Consider the following 23,696-nt stretch of genomic DNA (forward strand, 5'->3'; position numbering starts at 1 on the left):
TCCAATCCCAAGTGTTTTCTTCGTCAAAAACAACATCCCTGCTAACCACAATTTTTTTCGTCAGTGGATTAAATAATTTATATGCTTTAGATGTATCACTTACACCTAGAAAGACACATTTTTCAGCCTTGTCATCAAGTTTTTTTCTTTTCTGTTCCGGGACATGAGCATATGCAATGCATCCAAAAATTCTAAAGTGATCCACATTTGGTTTTCTCCCACTCCAAGCCTCTTCTGGCGTCATATTTCGAACTGCAAAGGTTGGACTTCTGTTCAAGACATGAATGCACCAGTTTACTGCTTCTGGCCAAAACATCTTTGGAACTCTTCCTCTTACCAACAAGCTTCTAACCATATTGAGGATGGTTCTTTCTTCCTCTCTGATACACCATTTTGTTGTGGTGTATATGCAGTTGTAAGCTCTTTTCGGATGCCATGTTCTTCACAAAAAGCTTCAAATTCTTTTGAGCAATATTCACCACCACGATCTGTGCGAAGTGTCTGAATCATCCTTCCTGTCTCATTCTCCACACGAGCTTTGAAATTTTTAAATGTAGAGAAAGCTTCTGACTTTTCCTGTAAAAAATAAACCCACGTTTTTCTAGAAAAGTCATCAATGAAGGTAATTAAATATTTTTTACCTCCATTAGAAATTGGATTTATTGGACCACAAATGTCTGAATGCACCAATTGCAAAATTCCCTTTGCTCTCCATGAGTTCCCTTTTGCAAATTCAGAACGATGTTGTTTGCTAACAACATATTCTTCACATACTAAGGAATGAGAAATTGTGATTTGAGGGAGGCCTGTCACCATATTTTTTTGTTGGAGCGTCTTCAACCCACCAAAGTTCAAATGGCCATAGCGAAAATGCCACAACCATGAAGGATCTTTTATTTCAGCCATTAAACTAGATTGGATTCCTTCAATCTTTAATGGAAACAATCTGTTTGAACTCATCTGAATAACAGCAATAGCACCTCTAACAGAATCATATATTTCACAAACACCATTTTTAATAGTGATCACATAACCCTTTTCTTGTAATTGGCCAGCACTCAATAAATTACTTTTCAAATCAGGAACATACAATACATTAGATATTGTTTCCACAAAACCATTCTTGGTTTTTATTTTAATGTCACATTTTCCCATTACTTTCACAGTAGAATGATCACTAAAACTCACAGTAGATTGAAAATTTTCATTCAGATGAGAGAAAGAAGACTTACTACCACTCATGTGGTTGCTACAGCCAGTATCCACATACCAAACATCTGGCTCAATTTGCTTTTCATCTTTAGCAACCATCAATAAGGTTTCACCTTCCTCCTTTTCTGCAAAGTTTGAACTTTCTTCTTTTTCTTTGCTATTTGGCAGCTTAGTATAACATTCAGATTAATAATGACCAAATTTATGACACCTGAAACATTCTACCTTGGATTTATCAGGGGCTCCTCCTCTGCCTCTGCCTTGAAATTGATCATTATTGGCTCTGAAATTAGTGGACCTTCCTCTGCCTCTGCCTCTGTCTCTACCTCTGCCTCTACCTCTACCTCTACCCCTTCCTTGAAAATTGTTGGAACGAGTATCGGTAGAAGCCTTTAATGCTTGCTCATCTGTGTCTTCCTGTTTGAACTTTTGTTCATGCACCACCAATGAACTCTGCAATTCATCAAGTGACAAATCATCTATATCTTTAGATTCTTCTATAGCACAAACAACAAAGTTAAATTTTGCTGTTAATGATCGAAGAATTTTTTCTATGACAGTTATTTCTTCTATCCTGCCTCCATGAATTCGCATTTTATTGACAATGGTCATCACGCGAGAGAAATAATCTGCAATTGATTCTCCCGACTTCATTCGAAGTGTTTCGAATTCCGAGCGTAAAGCTTGAAGCTGCTGCCTCTTTGCTCTTGCAGAGCCTTGATACTTCTTTTTCATGGAGTCCCAAATATCCTTGGAAGTTTCTTTGGAAAGAATGGTTTCCAAGATAGAACGGTCAATGGGCTGGAAGAGATAATTCTTCGCCTTCAAATCCTTCAACTTTACTGCTTCATGAGCTGCTCGTTGTGCTGCTGTCAACTGAGCTCCTTCTGCTAGTGCTGGTTCAACAACACCATTGGTAACTACATCCCAATATTCCTTGGATCGAAGGAAATTCTCCATCAACATGCTCCAATGATCATAATGACCATCGAAACGTGGAATGGCTGCTTGCACAAAATTAGAATCTGTGGCCATGACTCTTCACTTTACTCTTTTTTTCACAACTCAATTCCCTCACGTGTTTAACTCTCAACCTGGCTCTTGATACCACTGATAGAAAAATTAAGATGCAGAAATATAACTCACAATGTTTGAAGAGGGAATACAAATTTCATAAACTGACTCAAACTTAATATAAACCAGAAACTAAAACTGAAAAACATAACATTAAGAGACACATTACACCCAAATAAACTCTAACTTAATAACTCATTATACTACCCAAAACTGACCCATTATGATACCGTTAAGACTCATCAAACAACTTTAGTGCAGCACATGGCCGTTACATCAAACTTAAAAGACCATTGAATTTTCTAACGGACAAAAAACAAAGAGACTCTAACAGATATGAGATTATTTTATGAAAAAAGTTAAAAGCTTATTTTAATTGGGTATGCAAATACTTGGTATGTATTAGACCCACATAATATTTATACACAAATGTTGATACTGCAATTTCCTGACAATCAAAGAAGTAAACCTTGACGACAAAATCTTTAAATCATGCAGAATCGATTGCATTATATTAAAAAGATCGAGAATGTGTATGGTTAGGATTAGTGGTTCAACGTACAGAAGAAACGTGTGATTTTTAAATCATTAAGGTAAAACCAATATTAACATATGAAGATAATGGTACATGTATTACTCAAATAAGGAAGGACACATCAAGGGAGATAAGACTATGCAAATTCCACCAAAGTTCTTTTCACATATGATCTTCAAAGAGATTGTGAGACATATGTCTATCAGATTCGCTCAAATACATATCCTGCAAATTCGTTCACAAAGTCGTTGCTGAAATCATTGTCTTGGCCTACTAAAACTTTTGAGTAGCTTTGTATACAAGATCAATTTATGTTATATGAGTAATATTTGTTGATGTCAAGCAAAGTAAATTATCTATGAATATTATACTTTTTTTTTCTTCACTAAGTTTTTATCCCATTGAGTTTTTCTTAGCAAGGCTTTTAATAACGGATATTCATAATATATACTCATCCAAGGGATTATTTTTAAAGTATAGTTTTAAAGGAATTATTTTTAATAAAAAAATTCATTAGTGTTCAATTAAAATTTTCAAGTAATTTAAAAAATTTATATGATATTCAATTAGGATAATTAAGACTTTTTTTATAAGATGTCTAAGTTAAGCAGTATTCAATCAAGATTTTAAGCAAGGAAAACAAATCCTTTGGCATTAAAAAATTTGATGATTTCAATTGATTTTTTTTATCAGTGTCAATTTTGTGTGACTTTTAAGTGGGAGGTATAAATACTATCTCTTTTTCACAATATATATCACCCAAGTCCTTGAGATTTTCTAAGGTTTTTCTATTTTCTTGTTTTCCAACCGATGTTATCCACTTCTCAAATGCAAGGCATGTTCTTGTGTGCTTTGGTTTTGATTTATTATCATTCTCCAACCATTAAGATTCTTTTCAAGTTCTGCAAATGCTTTTTTTTTTGTCCGAAAGAAATAGGCAACTTAAGTTTTTTTAATCTCGAGTCCACTTCTTTGTTAAATTTCCTGATTACCTGTGAAATTTTCGAATTTTTGAATCTTTAATTTTCAGTCTTACGTTTTATGTCATCTACAACATTGTAATGCAATTTATGATGAGTACTTATATATTATGGCATTTTTTACTTTTCATACTAATTGTATGTGTATTGTATATGGAATTCGGTAAATATTTTTTTATGGATTATGGATTTCCTAATCGGCGCCAATTTTTAGCTTCATTTCATGATGTGCGATATCATCTATACAAGATCTTATATGTTATACTAATGACCCTCAAAATGCAAATGAATTGTCCAATCTTCACCATGGATCCTTGAGAAATGTGATTAGGAGGATACTTGACATTTTTAATTTTTAGTTCACAATTTTTAAGTCATCGCCTCTATTTCCATTTAAAACACAATTAGAGTTTGTGTTATCATATGCAGCACTACATAACTTCTTTTATGAATGTCATTTTGATGAATTTTCAATTGAACCAATAGACGAATCTTCATCTTCAGTTTCACTAGTTAATGAAAATGTAATTTTGAACCAATTATTCAAATGCAAGAGTAGGAAGTAGAAATGCTAATGCGTAGTATAGCTATGGATATCTGGAGGAATAATACTTAGGAGGACATGAAGTTACATCAAATTGCAATAAAATTGAAAAAATTGTATTAGGTTTTACTTGTTTTAATAATATCGTTATATTTCTTTGTTATCTTTTTGTTGACTCTTGCAACTTTGAATGTTTCACGAAAATTATATGATTTTTTAAAATCTTATAAATCCATATTGTTCTTTAAAATCTTATAAAAACTGATAATAAATCCTTTAAAATTAAACCCTACGAAATCATGATTATAATGAAATATTCCAAAAAGACTTTAAAGTCATTACATTTCTAAATAATCTTTTAAAATTTCATTTCAATACAACCCAAAAATATTTGAGCTCATGAAGGTTATGCCACTTGTTATGACTTTATTAAAGTATGATTTTTTTAAAAAAATATATTTAAAAATTTATTCATCTCCTGCACAACAAAGAGGAAAGGAATTCTTAAGTATGATTTTATATATTTAATGATAGTGAAATTGTTTAATCAAAGAGAGAGAAATCATTATTTTAACTAAATTTAGATTTAATGTAGATTAAACTTTTTATTTAGTAAAATGATTAATTGGGATGGATAGAGATTGAATCGCTTTACTGGTTGATGAAATGTGTTTATTTTCCTCAAAGGGTATAATATGTGAATGTAATAGTGATCCTGTAAATCAGAGGTGTGGATCAAAGTAGGAGTGTTCGCAGTCTAGATTGGATCGATTATGTAGCAAAAATCATCTGATCAAATCGTTTCGATTTGATCATTTAATCATCCATTCGGGTTGGATTTAAAAAAAAAAAATCCAATCCATTCCAATTTTATTTGGTTTGGATTTGATCGGTTTTCGATTTTTCAAAAATTCTAAAATTTCAGTTATACAAATCACTAGCTATATCAAAATAAAGTCATTTAAAGTTACAAACCACTGAAAAATTCAAGTCTTCAAACTAAAATAAGTCTTAAAACTTATGAAGAGTTAATATAGATTAATAGACAATAAAAAACTATAACAAGATAGTTTGTTATCAATAACATCCCAGAATCCAAGTCTACAAAATAACAAGATTTCAAGTCACCATATTTCGAAAATAATAAATTCATAATACGTTGGATCGGTTTGGATTTGATCGGTTTTCACCAACCAAATTTAAAACTGATCCAATCAAATTAAAATATGTGGTTCTTTTTTGGTTTTTGATTTTTCAGTTTTCAATTAATTCAATTATCATTTTTTCGATTCAGTCACCACAGTTTGTATCGATTTGAATCGGTTGACGAATACCCCTGAACCAAAGATCAACGGGAGTCACCAATAGTGGATCTTATGTGAATGTTGAGAATCGAGGGATCCATTTTCGACAGTTGACGAATACCCCTGAACCATTTTCGACGGAATTTTTCCATAAAAAAATTACATTTTTTAGTAGTGGGATGTATTGGGCAAGGTGTGTATATTTATATTATAGCAGAGTACCAACAAGGTGAGGTGGTGTGCAAAAGGTGTCTCTAATGGGAGAAGGATATATATAGGTGAAAATGATTCTCCAATCATGAGAGAGATCCATTTTGCCCTTGTGAGTTCCATGAATGTGAGACAAATACCTTCACCCGGTGTATAAAGTGCCTCTGTGTGAGGATTGGGATCCTATGTGGTGATGTAATATATTTCTCACTTTAGATGCAGGAATATAACCCCTTATATGACCTTAGTGGCCGGTCCAATAAACAGGGCCTATGTGCCCATTCCAAAACACATATTTTATAAGAATATTATTCTGCCATTTTTTATTATTTTGTTGAGATAAAAACATTACACATTAAAGCTGTTACTTCATGAAAGAACAACACATGTAGCTGTCTTTTAATTAATTTTAAGGAATTTTCTAGAAGATTTGTTTCCATGTATAGGGATCCAGTCTTAACTATTTTTCTTTATCCTTCTCGTTTTCGATATAATCAAATATTTTGGTCAATACATATTTCATAAAAAAAATTATGGAAATAATTAAATGAGTTCATATTAACATCTGAGGCATATAAAAAAAAGAAGAATTTGTGATCATTTAAAAAAGTCACATTATATATATATATATATAGGACAATTTATATTTACAAACTTTTTGTTTACAAATTCTTACAAACTATACCATGTCTAACTATTCATACACTAATCAAGAGTGTATGACCGGTCATACTTAGTGTAATTTGTATTCTTAAAAACTACACTATGTCTGACTATTCATACACTAATCAAGAGTGTATGACCGGTCATACTTAGTGTAATTTGTAAAAAATTTATATATATATATATATATATATATATATATATATATATATATATATATATATGAAAAAATATTTGTCCTTTTAAAAGATATAACTTTGTGTCATTTTAGATATTAACCGTTAATTTTCGTTCATCAATGGTTAGAATTTATTGCGAATTACTAATTTATTATATAATTAGATTTGGTAAATTATAACCGTTGATTAACGAAAATCAACGGCTAGAATCTAAAATGATACAAATTAATATCTATTTTTCTCATAAATATATATATATATATATATATATATATATATATATATATATATAAACTTTTAATCTTGCATTTTTGTGAACAATTAATTTTAAGAAAATTTAATATTAACTATTTATGTATAGATGCTTCTAGATTCTCACTTTATATATAATACACTCTCACAAAATATGTTCATCTCGTTCTCTCTCTCTCTCGTCCCCTCTCACCCTTCCTGTTTGAGGGATATAGTCCTCTCCCAGCAATCTATAATACGCCAAAACCTTGAAAAGCACAACACCGTTTTCGGTTCTCTTACACACCCAAAAGCAATGCCGATAGATAAAAATATAAATGTTCTAATGGTGTCAATGGCCTTACAAGGTCACATCAACCCCATGTTAAAGTTTGCCAAGCTCCTTATTTCAAAGGGTGTTCATGTTACTATCGCCACAACTGAAGAAGGTCGTCACCGCATGCTCAAGCACAATGCCTCCATTAACACAAACCCAAATTCCCATAACTCAGAAATCCAACTTGAGTTCTTTTCTGATGGCCTTAGCCTTGATTTTGATCGTTCCGATACCGAAACATTAGTCAAAACTATTCGAGAAAAAGGTTCCAAAAACCTCTCGAGTCTCATCACCAACCTCACCAAAGTTCACAATTATTCTTGTGTGATTGTCAATCCCTTTGTGCCTTGGGCTATAGATGTAGTTGCTGACCATGGCATCCCTTGTGCACTGCTTTGGATCCAAGCTTGTGCTGTTTATTCAATTTACTATCGTTACTTCAAGAATACAAATCCGTTTCCCAATTTTGAGGACCCCAATGAGAAAGTGCAGTTACCTGGATTGCCAGTGTTAGAGGTTAGAGACCTTCCTTCTTTTGTGCTTCCTTCTAGCCCTTATCACTTCAAGGAAGTTATGGTGCATTTATACCATTCTTTGGATAAGGTGAAATGGATTTTAGGTGCTTCATTTTTCGAGATTGAAGAAGAGATAGTGAAGTCCATGGCTTCGCTAGCTCCAATTTACCCTATTGGACCACTTGTGTCACCGTTTTTGTTGGGAGAAAAGGAAAACAGTGATGTAAGTGTGGATATGTGGAATGCTGAAGATTCCTGCATAGGGTGGCTTGACGATAAGCCATCATCCTCTGTTATCTATGTATCATTTGGTAGCTTGATTGTGTTGTCCCAAAAGCAGATTGATAACATAGCTATGGCTTTGAAGAATAGCAACAAAGCATTTTTGTGGGTGGTTAAGCCACGTGATGGAGGGTCTAATAACAAGGAAGATGTTGCTGAATTGCCACTTGAATTCTTTGAAGAAACCAAAGGCAGGGGTTTGGTGGTTAAATGGTGCCAACAGGAGAAGGTGCTAATGCACCCTGCTGTGGCTTGCTTTATTAGTCATTGTGGGTGGAACTCAACGCTTGAGACAGTGGTTACTGGTGTGCCTGTTATTGCTTGTCCTTTTTGGACAGATCAACCAACGAATGCTATGCTTATAGCCAATGTGTTTCAGAATGGTGTGAAAATGAATTGTGGGGAAGATGGGATTGCCAACGCGGAAGAGATTGAGAGGTGCATTAGGGACGTCATGGAGGGGCCAAGTGCTGCAGAGATGAAGAATAGGGCTATGAAAATGAAAGAGTCGGCAAGAAAAGCGTTACAAGAAGGTGGTACTTCTAATAAGAATATCAATAAATTTATCAGTGACATGATTGTTGGGAATGCAGCTAATGCTTAAATTTTTATATTATATATATGTATATTGGTTATTTTATAGGCGTTAAATAATGGTCTTTTAGAACTTAGAAGTATTTGTCGCAGCAATGAAATAGTTCCTATATTGCTAGTTTGTTGTTTTTGCATGGTTCAATGTTGATGCCTGATGTTATAATTTGGAAGTAGTCGTGCTTCCCAATCTTATTTTGATGTTTGGCTACATAGGCAATTACTATGCATTTCTTCATCTTCTTCTTTTTAATTGTTTGCTTTGAATTTGTTTTTATGTACATTGATAATAAAAAATAAAATCATTTTTAGAACGTTAGCCTACTTTTCAGAACATTAAAAAAAAGTAATAAAAATCAGTCCACCGGCTAACTAGCTGTACAGTGTACAGCTTACAAACAACCCATATATTTTGATCGTAGCACTAGCAGTGGTACCGGAGCGGATTATTTCTAATATTGGGGCATAGAGTTATTAACCAAATACCTCCCCTACTTATTCACAATAAACCAAAGCATTTAGTTTAAATCTATGGCCGTACCACCTATTCGCTCAGGTTATTTTTATATCAGTATAAGAATAAAAAAATTTACATTAAATTTAAGTTATTGATATACTTCCATATAATAATTCATATATTTAATAAATCAAAATTATTAAATAAATATAATTAACTATTAAGATTGAAAATATAATTTACGTCGGTATAAAATAATTTGACTTATTAATATTTAACGATGAAAATTTTGATTTTTGAATCCTTAAATTAAAAAGACATGTTTCATTTTTGTGATAAATGGTGTAACTGTCCCAATGGATAATACTACTCTGTCTGCAGCAGAGCGCAAAACACGCAAAAGCTGTATTAGTGTCTAGCTGGCTTTGACATATACTATCTTCATAACAGGGTTAATAATGCTGACACTGCATAAACGGCAGGGGATGATTTTGAGGAGGAATTTAGGGGAATAGTAAAGTGTGCTTCCGTTACCCGCCACTTACCCGTATCATGACGGAATAGTAATAAATATTTTTTTTTTTAAAAAATACAGTCATTATCAAATTTTATTTAAATTGAACAAATATTAGAAAAAATATTTTATTTAGGAAAAAAATCTGACACGCAAAAATTAAATTAAGTATTATGCATAGGTAAGAATAGAGAATTAACCTCACAACACTCTTGATCCTTAGCGGATTGTGTAAATTTATAATATTCTTGCAATTTTTTTTTTTTTACCTTTTTTAGTAAATATAAGAGAATATTCATGAAATCAAATATTTATAACGAAGAGCATTTAAAAAAAGTAAATAAATCTACCATTATAGATTCAAGATAGAATAGTTATATAATAAATTCATATTATTCAATGATTTATATAACACTTTAGAATGTTAAATTATCGACTTGTAGATCGTTGCAAAAACTAAAAATGCTATGTACAATTTATAGATTTCACGATTCACGATTCACGAATTGAAAAGGTGAATTGATGGCTTTTTTTACTTATATGATGCAATTACAGTGCACAAACATGTTTTAGGGTCAGGCATGCGTGCCACGTGGTGGATGTCCATCTGTGGCCGCGGTTCGTCCTTGGATATCCCTTCAGACCTTGGATATTTTGTGTTGAGCATATTCTCCGTATGTCTTGTTGGGCTTGGACCCTCACCAGGATCCAAGATAGTTTCAAAAGACCTTGGCACGTTAGTGAAGGTGGTCCAAGGGGAGTAAGGATATGCAAAAAAAATTGATTCACTTGTTTTGTTTTTTATCTGACCTTGATCTGACTCATAAATATCTATTTTTTTGAATTGGATTTAATTACTGATCCACTTTTATTTAGGTCAGTTTTAAACCTGACTTATTTTAGTAATTGATCAATTGACCCAAAACTTGACCCATACCCATTATATGCAAAAAAAAAAAAAAACAAAAAACAAAAATCAGCCACTTTTATTCATTGACATTATACATAAATTATTTGCTTCTGCATAGGCTGTATCACCTTCTTAACTAGTATATGTATTACTTAGTATGAACTTTTTAATCTTTTGTAATTACTTATTGTCAGATTAGTCAACACTCTTTTTTTATAAAGATTAACCCTTTTCTCGTGTTCTATCTACTTTTCAATAAAGAAATAGGTACTTATACTAGGCATACGCATTTTGATACTTGTGCGTACTAGATATAAGCTGAAAGTTTAGTATATGAACCAAAATCTTTGGGTACGACATGAAATATTCTTTTTTTTTTTCTAGTTTATCATCAATTTGGAGCTTTTTGGTGATCCAATAAAATCATGATAATTGCTGATTGAAAATATAGATTATGAGTAGGGGTGTAAATGGGCCAGGCTGACCTGACCTAGTCTACAGCCCGGCCTACGTTGAAAAGTAGAGTAGACTTAGGCTTATAAGAAAGTCTTTTTAACAAATAGGCCATAGGCCAATTATGTCAAGCCTAGCCTAAAGCTTTGTAGGCTGGCCTATTTAATTTTTTAAGATAAAATAAAATAAATATTTATTTTAGGGTATGATATACATTATAGAGCTGAGGTATTATGTTGACTCTTTCTTGTTTGTCATTTTTTATGAATTATGAGAAGTACTAGTGCATACATGAATTGAACTTTGCTCAGTATATTTTTATAGTGATTTTTTTTACTATTGTAAAAAATTTAATGCTCACTAGTGAAATTTATATCTCGTGTAAAAAAATGCAGCAATTTATGAGCACATTAATGACTTGTGATGTCAAGCGAATATTTTAAAAATTGTTAAAAATATTTTTAAAAATATTTCACTAGGGAGGCCTACAAGGCCTGTAGGCCATATAAGACTCTCTAATTTTTAAAAATAGGTCAGGCTTGGCCTATAAATAAAGCCTTTAGTAGGCCAATAGGCCAGATAGGCTGAATATTTTTTTATGTAAGCTTAAGTCAGAAGGTCAAAGCCCAGTCCAGCCCATTTACACCCCTAATTATGAGTTAGAATGAGCTACCCATTACACTGATTAGTACCATGGAATAGTAATATTAACACTTTTTTTGAAGAATTGGTATTTATTCAGCAAATATCAAATTTTTTATATAATTTATATATTTTAAAACAAATAAATAATTAAATTACATGAGTTTAAAAATTAAATCAAAAACTATAAAAAAATGAAATAAAAAACAAGTTTTGAAACTAAGTCTAAAGCGGACCAGGTCGGATTTGACCTGATTTTAAAACCAAGTCAGTCCCACTTCAAAAACTAAGTCAGGTCAGATCTGACCCAGTTCTAAACCAGTTCAAAAATAATTTAAATCGGGTCAGACCTGACTTGGATCAAATTAAACTGAGTCGGGTCAAAATACCTGACCTATAAAATCAAGTTGGGTCGAGTCGACACAAAAACCCGTCCTGACCCATGCACAGCGCTAAAGGGGATTAGTGATCAAAGTGCCTTTGGCAAATTTTTTATCTAAATATCATGCGAATAATATTTTTTATCAGACTGTCATGCGACGTAATTTACTACGACTGATAACAAATTTTGTTCGCCTATGATTTCGTGACACATGGCACGTCTTTGCAGAAAAAAGATGATTGGACAAAGTTCGCTACTAGTGGTAACCAATTTGGTATGCAATGTGGCCACATGTCACAAAATCATTGACGAACGTAATTCGCTACCAGTCCTAGCAAATTACGTTGCGTAGCAGTCTGATAAAAAGTATTGTTCGTGTGACATTTAGATAAAAAATTTGCCAAAAAAATTGCACTTTGGTCGATGTTCCGGTATAAGGTAAGGCTTGGCTCAATATAAATAAAATAACTTACAAAAAATTTTAAAATAAAAAATCACATCTCTGCAAAATATAATGCAACAAAACGTTGTTTTATGATTGAACTGAAATATATATAAACATAAAGTAAAATTACAATACTACTATTTTTTAATTATTATTAATTTTGTAACTGTAGTTTTAATTTTTTAATTAATTTAAAACTAAAACGTTATTTTATTATCATGAATAATGTCGTAAGTTATATATATTACATAATAATAAAGTGTGAAATTAGACGAGCATCTCACTGCTTGGTACGAGGGACCATATAGCAGAAATGTACTCAATTCGGAACACAATTACCTTTGACATAATATGCTATTCAAATAGGTATAAGCTTCTTTTCTTTTCATACATGGTAGCTTTCTATCATTTCTAGTAGAAGCTTCTGCCGTAGGCAAGAAGTATCGTTGATGAATTCCAATTCTAAAATGATTGAAAAGCATGTTGATGTTGAGAAACATAAGCTAAAAAAGATATTCAGATTATTGGAATTGAGAAATGTAAGAAGCTAAAAAAGATTAGGCAAAAATTATGACTGCAGCTGCTTTGTGACCTCAACGACGATATTGTTATGATCTAATGTCCTCCTAAATTTCATTATCCTCGCAACTGCTGCATTAATCTGTGGCTTTCTGTATCAATCAATTAAGTTAAGGCTGAAGGAAGAAAGAAGTATGTGATTGAATTGATGTAGATAAAGAAGGGGAAGCATACTTGAGGCTGAGGTGAATGTATGAATTGCACAATACCTTCGAACTTTGATACCTCACTCAACGGAAGATTTGTAATCTCCTAGGGCCAAACAAAACTGCCACTTTGTGAATAATATATATATGAGTTAATGTTGGAATTTGTATAGACAATCTATTGGTTATGAATAAGAAGTGGGTTAAGGAAAAAAAGAAAAGAGGGAAGTTGAAGGGGTGTGTGGGTTTTAACAAGTCCCACATTGGACAACTAGCAAGAGGTGAGAGAGTTTATAAGCTCTCACCTCACACTCCTAAATTGCCCCTTGGGGCACTACACTTTTGTGGTGAGGAGAGGAGCTAGGTGGCCTTTAGTCCACCACACGTGCGCCGTCCGGCTAGCTTGGTTTGGTTTTTACTTTTTTGGTAAAAAATACCCCTGTCTCTATTCATTGCTTCCCTCCAGATTCTTCAAACCCAAATGTTTCTTCCTGCAAACGTTTTGAACCGAACCGGTTCTTACCTTTCGCGAACCTGTCACTGGTCGTACCCGTTCGCGGCCGTCAGTCACGGCGATTCGCCGGCGGCGGGTTCATCATGACCAGTCAGTATCTATAAATAGCCATGACCTTTTTTCCTTCATCCGGTTTGCATGCTTCCTTCTGCTTTCTGGTGTGCTTTCCTCTGGCATATTGTTGTGTTCGTTTGGGCTGTTGACTGGTAGTGCCATCACTCTTCAGACGAAATCCGTTCTATCGTGGGAGACAAGTGTCCATCAACTTTTGGCATAAGTGAGGGAAAAATTGTCTTAAGGAGACACATTCTGTGTGCTCGGATTTATTCATCATTCTGCATACTTGATCTTACGGTCTCATTATCTGACATCTTGTAAATCTGTTCTAATTTCCTTATTGCACTGTGTTTGATAATTCTGATTATTAATCTCTTCTGTTCTATACATGGGTTCAAACCTCTTAGTGATTTAATATCACCTATTGTCTTCTAAATAACAGTTACGACCATAAATTATTAGAAATCAAATAACATGCATCAATAAGCTTAGTGATTTGTGTAATCTTCTAATTCTAAACATACCCACAACCCATAAATAAAGTTTTAAAAAATGCATAGCCCCATACTTTGAGATAAGTAATCAGGCTTTGGGGGTATAGGATTGTAGAGGAGAAGGCTAGGGGTTTGTCACGTTGCAGGGATGAAATGAGAAAAATTACATTAAATTTTCGCTATCTTATCCTACCACTTTATAACCCAAGTCTCCCTTGAGATAAGTATTCAGGCTTTGGATATGATAAAATTAGCCAACCTGATAATTTTATTCTATCCTACAAGCTCACCAAACAACTATTCATAACAGGATAAGATAAATTATTCTATCTTATCTTCTTTATCAGGTACTCCAAACAAGACCTTAAGAGATATCAACAGGATAAACTACAGAATGTGCCTAGATAATTCTTTCATCAATTTCAGAACTGTTAATGGAAACAAAAGAAGATGGGCAATTTATGGATCTAATCCTTTCATGTGCTACAATGAATCTCAGTTTTATTCTTATGCTTCTACTCTCCAAGTGGTGCTGTTAGGAGGCCCTCTTCTTACCGAAGATTAACAACGAGCATAATTGGTTTCCTACTTCCCTTTTAGTGTGTTTACCTACTGCAAAACTATAAATGATCAAAGAATAGTGATTAAATGCTAGAAATGTATAAACTCTTACAACAATTCTAGCTGTTTGGTAAGATTCTAAAATTAATTTTTATTTTTAATCTCTTTTCTATGTTCTCTTCTTGATAGAAGCAATTACAATAGGTCAAGAATGAATAGACAAATTTCTTTTCTTTAAGGAGCGTTTGGTTGAGGAATTTTTTTTGGAATAGTAGGGAAATGTAATAGATAGAGAAATAATTGGAAAGATAGATAAAGTGAGATAGGTAGAAAAATGTAAAAAAAAGTTGTTTGGTGGGGAAAAACTATACTGGAAAAATTAGGTAACTTTATGAAATCAACAGTGCATTAAAAGCCAGATAACCGATTTTTCGAAAAATCCCTCCTTCAAATTGAGTTTCTAAACAGTGCGGATATCTATGTTTCTCATAAATTCAGACAAATTGGATAGATGGTTTTTGGTGAGAAACGTTGAAACAAACATGGTGTTTCTAAAAGCCATACTTGAAAAACATAGATATCCGCTGAAAAGCTCCCAACCAAACACCACCTTATAGTATCCAGATGATGTAACTGCTCACGTTTAACAAATATGACTACCTCCTGAATAGATGTTAAAATAATGTGTATTATTTTGACATGATATTATTTAGTTGTGTACATTAAATTTTACTCATTAAAAAAAATCAAAAAAGAATCAATACTTATATTAGTAACATACTTCTTATAAAAAAGAAAAACTTGACTAGATAACATACTTCTTATAAAAACATTTCTTTAGTAATATCATACGGTAGAAATTTCCAGCAACGTGAAATAATGACTTGTTCGTAATTATAACTGCATAAACCAAATCTGGCTCTGACGTCAGCCATGAGCTTATTTTTTTGGATATGACATCAGCCATGAGCTAAATTGGCCAGATTATGTCATATTATATAAGGAAAAAGCGTGTATGATTTTAAAAGATGTAAAATTGTGTTATTTTAAGAAATCGAAAGAGATAAACAAAGAAAGAAAGAGAGTTGATGAAAAAAATAAGGTGTGGGTCGTCCACCTCTCTTTTGTTAGAGTGAAAATGATATAAGTTGTGTCATTCAAAAGGATAAACATTTTTTCTATTATATAATAATGAGCTTATATGCTCCTTCCTTCATCCATCAATTAACATTGCCATCCGCCTCTCGCAAATTCCTTGCGTCGGAGTGATCTTATTTCGAGCATAAAAGCAATAGTTTCTTCTTTAACAATGTCACCATCAGAAAAAGAAGTTCATGTCCTAATGGTGTCAGCGGCCTTTCAGGGCCACTTGAATCCAACATTCAACTTCGCAAAACGCCTTGCATCAATGGGTGTTCATGTTACTCTCACGTTGACAGAAGAGGCACGACATAACTTCAATGTCTCCACCAAAGCAAACGAAAATTCCCATAACGGAAACATCCAACTGGAGTTCTTCTCTGATGGCCTTAACCTTAACTTCGATCGCAACAAGGACACTGCCACCTTTCTTGCTTCCATAGAAACCACCGGAGCCAAAAACCTTTCCAACCTTATCTCCCACTTAAGCAAAGACCGAAACTACTCTTGTATGATTATAACTCCCTACGTGCCATGGGCTGCAGAAATAGCAGCCACACATGGCATCCCTTGTGCCATGCTTTGGTTCCAAGCTTGTGCACTCTATTCCATTTATTGTCGCTATGTATGCAAAACAAATCATTTTCCCAATGTTGAGAACCCCAATGAGACTCTAGAATTGCCTGCACTGCCACCATTAGAGGTTAGAGAACTTCCAAGTTTTTTACTTCCCTCGTGCCCTCCCTACTACAAGAAACTGGTTTGGGATTTTCATCGAGTCTTGGATAAAATAAAATGGTTTTTGGGATCTTCCGTTTACGAGTTTGAAGAAGAGATAGTGAAGTCAATGGCTTCATTGTTTCCGATTTTGACTATTGGACCACTTGTGTCACCGTTTCTGTTGGGAGAAAAAGAAGGTGAAGGCGATGGTCTAAGTGCGAATTTATTGAAACCCGAATATTCTTGCCTAGAGTGGCTCGACAATAAGCCACCTAATTCGGTTATCTACGTGGCATTTGGTAGCTTAACGGAGCTGTCACAGAAGCAGATAGGTAACATAGCCACGGCTTTGAAAAATACGAATAGAGCGTTTCTATTGGTGATTAGGAAAAAAGATGCTGAATTTCCAAGAGGATTTTTGGAAGAAACCAAAGGGAGGGGACTAGTTGTGACATGGTGCCCACAAGAGAAGGTGTTAATGCACCCTGCTGTGGCTTGCTTTGTGAGTCATTGTGGGTGGAACTCAACACTTGAAGCAGTGACTGCTGGTGTGCCTGTGATTGCTCATCCAGGTTGGTCTGATCAGCCAGTAAACGCAAGGCTCGTGCAAGATGTTTTCAAAACTGGCGTGAAGATGAGGTTTGGGGAAGATGGAATTGTCAGCACAGAAGAGGTGCAAAAGTGTATTAAAGAAGTCATGGAGGGCCCGAAGGCTGAGGAGTTTAAGAAGAGAGCGATGGAGTTGAAAGTGGCAGCTAGGAAAGCATTGCAAAATGGTGGATCTTCTGAGAGGAATATCAATCAGTTCCTCACTGAAATTGCTAGGAATTCCACTTAGAATCAAACTTTGATTTTGTATCACTATATCGTAGGAAGTTTTTATTTGTTTGATGTATTTAATATTGGGTTAGTTTTTTAGATAACTTTTTTACGTTGAGCTCAAAACGTCGTTGTTTTGAGACAGAAATCAAAGTATTTTTATAATTATAATTTATTTTAGAGTTATAATAGTTTTTTTCATTATAATTTTTTAATTTTTCAACCCAAAACGACTTTGTTTGGAAAGCGAATGTAAATAACTTATCTACAATTACTTTAAAAACATTAAAACCTTTAATATTTTTCTATTTTCTCTTTACGTGTGCAAAATAAAATAAATAACTCTCTTACCTTGCCATATATAATTGGTTTAAGTTGAAAATGTGTCCCTCGGTCTTATTGACAATTGTTTTTTTAAAAGTAGATATACATATATGAAATGACTATGGCTTTACTCTCTCTCTTTTATAATTTAAAAGCTATTTTAAAAATAAAAAATAAAAAATAAGAGCTTAAAAATTTGACGTTATATATATGTTAAACCCACTTCAGTATTCTTGGCATGTAGCATTGGGCTAGATTTAGGGTCCGGCCCAAAATAAATGCAATACACAGCCAAATTGTACCACCTACCTTTGTCTCCAACTCTTCCCATTTTTCATCTTTTATATAGTCGAGTTTCTTTACGTTCCCATTGAATGCGTGGTTAGGCAGTGCCGCATTAGAATATCCTTACATATACTCAACGCCAGGCTAAATATTTTCTTGTGATGCGTAAAATCAGCAAGTGCACCGATCGTACCAAGTAATAAAGAGTGAGTAGAGTATCGTCTCCACGAGGATTGAGGCAACTAAGTTGTTATAACTATTCCTCTATTGTTGGATTAATCAAAATAGGTTGAGAATGATTGTAGTTCATGAAACAAACTAAAATAATTAAAATAAAAATGTAAATGATTCCAAAAGTGTTTTCAGAATGCAAGAATAAAAGATTAAGGATTGAGAAAATATTTGAGAAAATATTGCGGTAAAGAGAAACAAACACATTTCCGATCCCCACTTTGCAACTTGGATTACGTTTACATTTACCTATTCAATTGATCGAACAATTCATCATCTTTTATATGAGTAGTTAAGCCCTAATCCCTTAGTGACTTTAACCTTGTTAACTCTATTAGAATCCTAATCCCTTAGAAATCCCTTTTCGAGTTAACCCTTAGAATCAAGGAACCTTTAACGTTCGCTGTTCATGTAGCCTATCCCTAGTGCGTACATGAACAATTATCTTATTTTTTGTCAGGAATTAGAATTCCAACATCCCTGTTGTAAACCCTAACCCTCGCAACCCTACTAGATTGATCAGTTCCAATAGAATTATAGAATGAAGAACAAGAAAAGATAAATGCAATTAAAATAGATAAACATAAATTTCAACCAAGGTACAACGGGTTCACTTCAAGGGTTGTAAACCTTACCACAATGATGAAACTAGCCAGACATGTTCATGTCTGACAAAATAACAATAAAATAAAGTAGCATTTAAAACCTAGAAGAGAAAGGGAAAATGAAGATCTTCCGTCTTGATCGATCGAATCCTTGAATCTCCGAGAAGCTCCAAGGAATCTCTGCTCTCTTTGTTGTTTTTCTCCTCTTGATTCTCCCAAAAGTCCCTTCCTCTTATGTTTCTGATCCTTTTATTAGGTTTTGGGAAAACCTCTTTCACTTTGCACTCCAATTGGGCCTTATTTTAGCTGATTCACACTTAAAAATATATCGCCCGCGCACGGGGCGCCAAGCCTGGCGCCCCAAACTTGGGAGAAACAGAAGCTGAATCTGTCAACGGCGCCCCGGGCGCCAACTCTGGAGTGCCGTGCGCCAGTCCCGCGCTCCGTGCGCCAACTCTCGAGCACCGAGCGCCCGGTTGGCGCGCCGTGCGCCACCTCCCGCTCGCCGTGCGCGGCCGAAACAGAAGCAAATCGTCGATTTGGTGCCCCGTGCGCCAGGTACCGCGCCCTGTGCGCCAGTTTGGCGCTCCGTGCGCCAACCTCCGCGCGTCGTGCGCCAGCGGGAAATTTGGTTTCTCCGTTTTTTCTCCTTTTTGCGGCGTTTCGTGCTATTTAACATATAACTTGAGTGAGAGCATGATTGAGAAGGAATAATCAATATTTCTTGCATTTAATGACTATTTTCACACATTTATGATTAATTCCTTGCTTCTTTTAAGTTAGAAAACATCATCTACTAGACTCACATCAAACAATTCCCAGATTTAGATGTTGCTGTCCTCAGCAATAAATTGAATTTAAGCATGGGAAGCAAGGTTCAATTAATCAGGCATAGCATTGCACAGACAATCATAGAGATTACTATACTAAGCATGAATGATTTCCAAGTCAAACTTAAGATGATGCTTAACACTCCATTCAAACGTCAGAGTCTAACTTGATTACCCCTCACAAGACATGATATTCACTCATCACTTAGTGTTTGGGGTCATTCATCATCACTCATTTCATCACAGCTGTTGTTCTACCATAAGCTTGATCTTTTTCTCAAGTTCCTAAAGATGAGGAACATCAACACACGCCTGATTGATCAAAAGGGCTTCTTAAGGTTATAACTAGGCTTGGCTTAAGGTTAGAATCTTTTGGAAAGTAGCTGAATAATTATTGAGATTGAAACATCATTTTCATTAATACTCAATCATCTCTCAATTCAAGTTTCAGCACCACTTTTTATTCGAATTCATGATTCCTTCCTTTTTCTCACTTTTTCCTTCATCATTGCTTGTCAATTTTTGCAATTTATTTTTCTTTCTCTTTATATTCATGTGAGAACTATTCTTTTCTTTTCCTTTTCAACTGCTTAACTTCTAGTGGAGCTTACCTCAATTACTTCTAACTTTTTGTTTATTGACATTTCAATCTCAATCATGGTAAGTTCTGATGGAAGTGGTCTAAACAGTTTAATAAGGTAATTAAAAAAAATTGGTCTCAGGCTCAACATGGCTAACAATGGATGATTTCTCAGGTAGCTATTTGGCCATAAGCTTAATAGAACAAAATGCCTCTATCACTTCAATCAACACATGCATTGGAGAGAATTAGATCAAGTTCTAGAGTACCACTGCAGTGAGGACTCTCAAAAAAAAAAATTAACTGTATAGGCACAAACCTCACAAGCTGTGGTATCAAACTAGACTCTTCTTAATTTCATTTCAAGCATCATTATCATAGAAATCAAACAAACGGGCAATCATAATCTCTATTCATGCTCTATGCAATGTCATGACAATCTTGCATATCATGCAATGCTTCCTCATATTCAACCAAGGAATTGAATGAGTAGCACATCTAAATCAGGACTGTGCTTTCACATAGCAGGAAATGAAACTAAAAACACAAAATTTCTACCAAAATGAAAAAATAAAAATGAAAATAACTAGAAAGGTTAAAATAACTCCCCTGAAGTAGCTATGAATCCGCTGAACCTTTTTCTGTGTGTGATACCTCGATTGCCGTGTATGCGGCCCCAATTCCCAGATTTAGAATATTGCTGTCCTCAGCAATAACTAAAGTAGTCGGAGAAAATACTGTTGCACAAGTATAAACATCACACATGTGAAATATCAGGCAGAAAATAACATAACCAATGTACTGGAGAATTATAACTCAAAATACCAAAGAGGTTCAAATTACCCTAACATAAACCTAGATGGTCAAACAAAGACAACGAAAATAAAACATCAAAATAAAAATTAATGTGACAGATAAGGGGAAGGAAATAAAAAAAAATAATAATAAAAACTCATTGGGTTGCCTCCCAAGTAGCACTTGTTTAACGTCACGAGCCTGACGTACCCCTTGTGATCATGGTGGCTGGTAACTCGGGCTCAGTGATGACACTATACCCTTGCTCAGAATTTGTGTCCCGCCATGGTTATACTCATATGCATGTGGATAAGGATGAGGGTTCTCAGAAACTTTAAACTTAGTCCTCACATGCTTTTCCTTACCCTTGGCTTTTCCATCTTAACCTTTGGCTTGCTTCCTTCATGCCACTGATGAATTTCCTTCTTATTCCTTTCCTCAACCTTTTTCTCCGCAATGTAATTGACTTGATTCTTAGGTTGAGGAGCAAGCAATGGAGGAGCTTCATTTATAAGTACTTTGAATATTGCTTGCTCTCCATCCACGCGCATTATCAACCCACCCTTAGGTACATCGATTAATGCTCCTGAGGTTGCTAAGAATGGCCTCCCGAAGATCATAGGCACACTGGCATCTTCATCAATGTCAAGGATAACAAAATCAGCAGGAATTAGAAATTTGTCTACCTTGACTAGCACATCTTCCACAATACCATGTGCTTGCTTTGTTGAGCGGTCGGCCAGTTGAACATTCATCCTAGTTGGCTTGACTTCATCAATTCCCAGCTTCTTCATCAGGGTTAGTGGCATCACATTAACGTTGGCACCAAGATCACATAAGACTCTCTCTATAGTTGTCTTGCCAATGATGCATGGAATACTGAAGCTTCCTGGATCCTTCAACTTTGGAGGCATGTTTTTCTGTAGGATTACACTGCACTCCTCTGTTAATGTGACAGGTTCATTCTCTGTGAGCTTCCTCTTCTTAGATAATGTTTCCTTCAAGAATTTGGCATATGAGGGCATTTGCTCCAGAGTGTCTGCAAAAGGAATATTAATCTGCAATTTCTTAAAAATATCTAAAAATTTAGACAATTGCTTCCTTTGCTCATTTTGCTTTGGCCTCATTGGATATGGGAGTTTCTCAAAACGTGAGAAATCTCATTGCTTCTTTTGAACTGCAGGAGGTTGTTCCTTTGCTTCTTCTTCATCCTTTTGAGCTTGTTCATCCTTTCTTGTAGAAACTTCAACTTTCTCTTTTTCTAGCTCCTCATTCCTTGTAGTGATGACATTGCATTGCTCCTTTGACACTGCAACGCTCTTTTCTTGACTCCTCTCAGCTAGTTGTCTTGAAAGTTGGCCAATTTGAGTTTCCAAGTTTCTGATTGAAGCGTCTTGGTTCTTGTGGTAGGCTCTTGTCTCATTTATGTGATCATTAGTGGTTTTGGAAAGTTGTATCATCGCTTTCTCCAATTCAGATGGCTCTTTTTGTGGCAGAGGAAGAGGTTGCAGATAGTTGTTGGATTTATAATCCAAGCCGCTCCCTTGATTCTTCCTTTGAAAGTTATTTTCTTGGCCGCCATTCTGATTCCTTTGGTAACTTTGAATATTCTGTGGAGGCCTTGGATCATACCAAATTCCATTGACCTGGAATGGTTCAGCTCTATTGAGTGTAGGGCACTCATTAGTATCATGCGGCTCCTTGCAATACTCACAGTTAAATATATCAACCTTGGATGTTGAGAGCTGCATCTTGTCCAGCTTGGCATTCAAACTGGCCAATTGCTGTGAAATCACTTTTTGCTCAGCCAGTGATGCATCATTATTCCCCAATTGTAAAATTCCTTTCTTGGGCTGAATAGATAGGAATGCTGCTGCCATAGACGCATTCTCATTCCTTGCCATTAAATCCAGCAGCTCTAAAGTCTCATCTGTTGTCTTCTTTCCTATGGTGCCACCAGCTGCACCATTGACAATCATTCTGCATTCTGGCGTCATCCCATTATAGAAGACTCTGACCTTCTTTGTATCTGGCAAGTCATATTGTGGACACTTTCTGATCAGCTCCTGGTATCGAGTCCAGGCTGCACATAAAGTCTCTCCTGGTTGTTGGGTAAAATTGGTGATTTCATTCACCAACTTATTGTACTTTTCCATGGAAAAGTGCTCAGCAAAAAATTTAGCCGCCAAATCCTCCCATGTTCTGATGCTGTTGGGAGCTTGACGATCCAACCGTTTGAGAGCTCTCCCGGTCAATGCAAACGGGAACAATCGGAGTCTAATCGCATCGTCTGACACTCCGTTGTGTTTAGTTGTATCACAGATCCTTAAAAATCTGTCTATGAAGTCGTGAGGATCTTCATAGTCCTCTCCCCAAACTGAGTTTTCTCCACCAATGTGATGAGTGCTGGCTGGATGTCATAATTATTAGCAGCAATCGGTGGTTTGACAATACTCGAGTTTGGCCTTGTGAATTGAGGAGCCAAAACTGATTCCATCAGCTCAGCTGCTGGTGGATTTTCTTCTGCCATCTCTGTTTCTACTTCAAAGTGTGGAG

The 23,696-nt window shown here is 34.8% G+C and overlaps 4 protein-coding genes across 4 annotated transcripts; 2 read left to right on the forward strand and 2 right to left on the reverse strand.

Moving 5' to 3' along the window:
- Positions 1 to 1,398: 1,398 nt before the first annotated feature.
- Positions 1,399 to 2,247, reverse strand: LOC133286597 (uncharacterized). The gene has a single exon (XM_061484030.1). The coding sequence runs from the start codon at positions 2,245 to 2,247 to the stop codon at positions 1,399 to 1,401; it is 849 nt and encodes a 282-aa protein (XP_061340014.1).
- A 5,001-nt stretch (positions 2,248 to 7,248) lies between these two features.
- Positions 7,249 to 8,670, forward strand: LOC133286598 (UDP-glycosyltransferase 84B2-like). Its single transcript, XM_061484031.1, has one exon. The coding sequence runs from the start codon at positions 7,249 to 7,251 to the stop codon at positions 8,668 to 8,670; it is 1,422 nt and encodes a 473-aa protein (XP_061340015.1).
- Positions 8,671 to 16,120: 7,450 nt separating this feature from the next.
- LOC133286599 (UDP-glycosyltransferase 84B1-like) lies at positions 16,121 to 17,509 on the forward strand. The gene has a single exon (XM_061484032.1). It carries the CDS (start codon positions 16,121 to 16,123, stop codon positions 17,507 to 17,509), a length of 1,389 nt encoding a protein of 462 aa, XP_061340016.1.
- Positions 17,510 to 21,487: 3,978 nt separating this feature from the next.
- LOC133286600 (uncharacterized) lies at positions 21,488 to 23,296 on the reverse strand. The gene is made up of 3 exons (XM_061484033.1): positions 22,340 to 23,296; positions 21,953 to 22,198; positions 21,488 to 21,703 (listed from the first exon to the last, which is right to left on the reverse strand). Exons 1-3 carry the CDS (start codon positions 23,294 to 23,296, stop codon positions 21,488 to 21,490), a joined length of 1,419 nt encoding a protein of 472 aa, XP_061340017.1.
- Positions 23,297 to 23,696: the final 400 nt, after the last annotated feature.

Source organism: Gastrolobium bilobum, unplaced genomic scaffold (assembly GCF_033153095.1).
Source record: "Gastrolobium bilobum isolate Gb01-03AN ecotype WA unplaced genomic scaffold, APGP_CSIRO_Gbil_v1 utg6309, whole genome shotgun sequence".
Lineage (NCBI taxonomy): Eukaryota > Viridiplantae > Streptophyta > Magnoliopsida > Fabales > Fabaceae > Gastrolobium > Gastrolobium bilobum.